Genomic DNA, 5,192 nt, shown 5'->3' with positions numbered 1-5,192 from the left:
TCGAAGGAGTTGAGAATCGAAGGAAAGATGGTTACTGATGGCCATCCCTTAAAAAGTGAAAGAATGGCTACTGATGGTCATGCCTCGAAGATACAGACTTCTAAGTTCGTTGAAGATAGTGAACACTGAAAGACTAATGAAAGCATATGTCTTCGGGACTTAGACAAAATTTATAAAGTATATATTCAAGTATTACTACTTAGCGTGTTTTTTAGTAGTGTTTGTTTAATACACTGCCACGCGTCGAAGATGGGCTCAGGCGGGAAGATTTGAAATTCGAAGACGGTTTCGTAACCGTTCAAATACAGATGGCTTCGCTGGAAGTTCTGATGAGAAACGTGGCAGCAGATTAGTATAGGACCGTTAAGGTCGAAACTAGTATAAATAGGAGTTTTAATGTTAGGATTCCGGGTGTTCATTTTGTACAAATCACTCACATATTTACTCAAGTATCAAGTATTACGAGAAAGAGTTCGCTGAGAAAATGTACGTATGACACCACCAGTTTAATACATGTGTATTGTATTTCATTTTTGAATACATTTCTGAATTACTGCATTTCATTTATTTCTTGTCATTTACATTCCTGTATCTTTATTTTATTTCCGAATTTACTTTCATGATCATTTACTTTTAAAGTCTTTAACGTTTCTGCAGTTTAAGATTCTTTATGTTTTAACAATCTTTAAGTTTCATATGTTATGTTATTTATCTTTCTTGTTGAAGTTTTAATTACATATAACGAAGCAATTACCAAGATTCTTGAATCGAACAATACTCATTGAAGAGGACAAATTACGAATATGATTCAAATGAACATTGATAACAATCTTCTTGACTATGTGTCCTAGGATCAATCTAGTCGATCCTGCAAGTAACCAAATCATATTTATTATAGTTTGGAAGACTAGCGGTTGTTTACCGGAAATCACCGTAAACAACGTATAACATACCCCAAAACATGATTATTGGAGTAATTTTTTTAAAATATAAATTTGTTTTGTATTTTCTTTTTATAAAAGTTGATTATTAAAAAAAATCTTCTCACAAGTTCTACTGCAAAAATATTTCGAACCAATAACTAAATTACCTTTATGTGTTTCATTTAAATTATAGTGATTATTTCTTTTGATTCAGAAAACATTTAATGTATTTGGTATAATTACCTGTATGTTGACTATCTTTTTTGTTATTTAATTTAAGAACAACATTATTATTTTTTTTAATTTACTTTTTATAAATTTAATTTAAATTTTCATGTATTTTGACACGATTTAACTGACCCGTACAAATGGATGGTTCTTCCTAGTAAACTAGTAACAAACCCGTGCATACGCACGGGTTCTGCTCTGATACGCGCATTTGTTTACATAATACATTTATTTTAAATAGAACATTTAAAAAGAAAAAATATTTAGATCAATAATAAATTTTTCGTATATAAAATTATTTAGATCAATAATAAAGTTTTTCCCTTATATCATTCTTGAATCATAAATTTCATCTTTCTTATATAAAAATATGTAGACAAAAATATATTTTTTTCTCGTATTCAAATATTATTTATGTTTAGATATCATCTACAAAAATATTTGACTCAATAGTAAATTTTTGTATATCAAAATATTTAGATTAATAGTAGATTTTTTCCCGTATATCATTTTTGAATAAAAAATTTTTGGATCATAAATATCATTTTTCGTTTATAAAAATATTTAGATCAATAATAAATTTTGTCCATATACAAATATTATTTTTGTTTAGGTTTCATTTATAAAAATATTTGAATGAATAGTAAATTTTCGTATAAAAAATATTTAAATCAATAATAGATTTTTCCCCGTATACAATTTTTGAATCAAAAATTTTTGGATCATAAATATCATTTTTCATATATAAAAATATTTAGATCAACAATAGATTTTTCCCGTATTTAAATATTATTTATGTTTAGGTATCATTTATAAAAATATTTAAATCAATAGTAAATTTTCGTATAAAAAAATATTTAAATTAATAATAGATTTTTTTCTGTATACCATTTTGGAATTAAAATTTTTGGATCATAAATAACATTTTTCATATAGAAAAATATTTAGATCAATAAAAGATTTTTTCCCGTATACAAATATTATTTATGTTTATGTATCGTTTACAAAAATATTTGGATTAATAATAAATTTTCGAGTATAAAAATATTTAGATCAATAATAGATTTTTTTTCGCTTACCATTTTTTAATTAAATTTTTTTGGATCATAAATACCATTTTTTATATAGAAAAATATTTAGATCAATTATAGAATTTTTCCCGTATACAAATATTATTTATGTTTAGGTAACGTTTACAAAAATATCTAGATCAATAGTAAATTTTCGTAAACAAAAATATTTAAATCAATAATAGATTTTTTCCCGTATACCATTTTTGAATAAAAAAATTTAGGATCATAAATACTATTTTTCGTATATAAAAATATTTAGATCAATAATAGATTTTTCCCGTATTTAAATATTATTTATGTTTAGGTATCATTTATAAAAATATTTGAATCAATAGTAAATTTTCGTATATAAATATATTTAAATCAATAGTATATTTTTTCCCGTATACCATTTTTTAATTAAAATTTTTGGATCATAAATACCATTTTTCATATAGAAAAATATTTAGATCAATAAAAGATTATTTCCCGTATACGAATATTATTTATGTTTAAGTATCATTTACAAAAATATTTGGATCAATAGTAAATTTTTCGTATATAAAAATATTTAGATAAATAATAGATTTCTTTCCCGTATACCTTTTTGAATTAAATTTTTTTGGATCATAAATACCATTTTTCATATAAAAAAAATATTTATATCAATTATAGATTTTTTCCCCGTATACAAATATTATTTATGTTTAGGTAACGTTTACAAAAATATCTATTTCAATAGTAAATTTTTGTATATAAAAATATTTATATCAATAATAGATTTTTTTTCCGTATACCATTTTTGAATAAAAAAATTTTGGATCATAAATACCATTTTTTATATAGAAAAATATTTAGATCAATTAGAGAATTTTTCCCGCATGCAAATATTATTTATGTTTACGTAACATTTACAAAAATATCTAGATCAATAGTAAATTTTCGTATATAAAAATATTTAGATCAATAATAGATTTTTTCCCGTATACCATTTTGGAATAAAAAAATTTAGGATCATAAATACTATTTTTCGTATATAAAAATATTTAGATCACTAATAGATTTTTCCGTTATTTAAATATTATTTATGTTTTGGTATCATTTATAAAAATATCTGGATCAATAGTAAATTTTCGTATATAAAAATATTTAAATCAATAATATATTTTTTCCCGTATACCATTTTTTAATTAAAATGTTTGGATCATAAATATCATTTTTCATATAGAAGAATAATTAGATCAATAAAAGATTATTTCCCGTATACAAATATTATTTATGTTTAAGTATTATTTACAAAAATATTTGGATCAATAGTAAATTTTATATATATATATATAAATATTTAGATAAATAATAGATTTCTTTCCCGTATACCTTTTTGAATTAAATTTTTTTGGATCATAAATACCATTTTTCATATAGAAAAATATTTATATCAATTATAGATTTTTTTCCCCGTATACAAATATTATTTGTGTTTAGGTAACGTTAACAAAAATATCTATTTCATTAGTAAATTTTTGTATATAAAAATATTTAGATCAATAATAGATTTTTTTCCGTATACCATTTTTTGATAAAAAAATTTGGATCATAAATATCATTTTATGTATATAAAAATATTTAGATCAATAATAGATTTTTCCATATTTAAATATTATTTATGTTTATGTATCATTTACAATAATATATGGATCAATAGTAAATTTTCGTATTTAAAAATAAATTTTTCCACGTATACCATTTTTGAATTAAATTTTTGAATCATAAATATCATTTTTCTTATAAAAAGTAAATGGAGTATAGAGAGATTATGGTAGAAAACTAAAAAGGTGAAGAGAGAGAAAAAATGATTAAAATAAGTTATAATATAGTTGAATAAAATATTAAGATTATAATGGACAATTGTGTGAATAGACCAAAAAACCAACAATTTTAATAGGTGTAAAAAAAAGTAAGGATAGGTAGTTTTGTAAAAACCAGAACCACTAATTTTCTTATATTATAGATTACAAAAGATACGCATCCTTTAATTTAAGAAAAACAGTAAAATGGAAAATGATGTGTTGGTCGGGGTTTTGACCTATCAACCACTGTTTAATTACATACTAATAAACTCTTACGTGAACAAATCAAATTGGGAATATGGTTAAATGCGGTTACACCATACGTCAAAACTTTGCCTTCTCCCCACCAGCCTGTCGCATTACTTAACTTGCAAACCCAAACAAAGTAAAATGTTAATTGAAAAAGAAAATTGCATTAAAAGAAAAAAGAAAATTACATTAAAAGAAAAAGTTGAAAAAGAAAATTGCATTAAAAGAAAAAAAGGAAATTGCATTAAAAAAAAGGGAAAATAGTCTTTTATTTGATTTGACCCATTACTAATAAAAATTCAACATCACATAACCGTCCTACTAGAAAACACAAAAATATATCATTAAAATAGAAACTGCATTCAAACATGGAACATTAGTCTTTTATTTTTTAAATTTTTTGAATCGGTCTTTTATTTTATTTGACTCATTATTATTCATTGCACACTATATATACCCCTCAATTATTCACTTGAACCTTACACAAATCACATTTCACTCAACATTCATCTCTATCACTAAGATATTTATATTAACAACATGGGTTCTGTTGCAATCAAAGTGTTTGTGATATTGGGATTGTTGGCTACCTCATGCATAGCACAACAAGCTCCTGCACCCGCACCTACCCGATCTTTATCACCTAATTCAGCACCTGCACCATCACCCTCCACAAACACTTCACCAACACCCTCTCCTTCAACCACTTCTTCTCCAGCACCTTCTCCTTCATCACCAACCCCAAACACTTCTTCTCCACCAGCACCAGGAACAAATGGCCCAGCATCAAACCCAGGGGAAGCTGATGCACCCTCTGCTGCATTCTCTATCACAAATACCTTCGTTGCTGTTACTTCTATTGCTGGAATCTTAGTCTCTATGGTGTTAGC

The 5,192-nt window shown here is 24.3% G+C and overlaps 1 protein-coding gene across 1 annotated transcript; it reads right to left on the bottom strand.

Annotated features, from left to right (window-relative positions):
* Positions 1-4,671: 4,671 nt before the first annotated feature.
* On the bottom strand, positions 4,672-5,192 carry LOC131645946 (uncharacterized; the record flags this gene model as incomplete). The annotated part of the gene is made up of 1 exon (XM_058916133.1): positions 4,672-5,192. A coding segment is annotated over one exon (363 nt), but the record flags the coding sequence as incomplete, so codon positions are not given.

Source organism: Vicia villosa, linkage group LG2, assembly GCF_029867415.1.
Source record: "Vicia villosa cultivar HV-30 ecotype Madison, WI linkage group LG2, Vvil1.0, whole genome shotgun sequence".
NCBI classification, from domain to species: Eukaryota; Viridiplantae; Streptophyta; class Magnoliopsida; order Fabales; family Fabaceae; genus Vicia; species Vicia villosa.
This window is presented reverse-complemented; position numbering and strand designations above follow the sequence as displayed.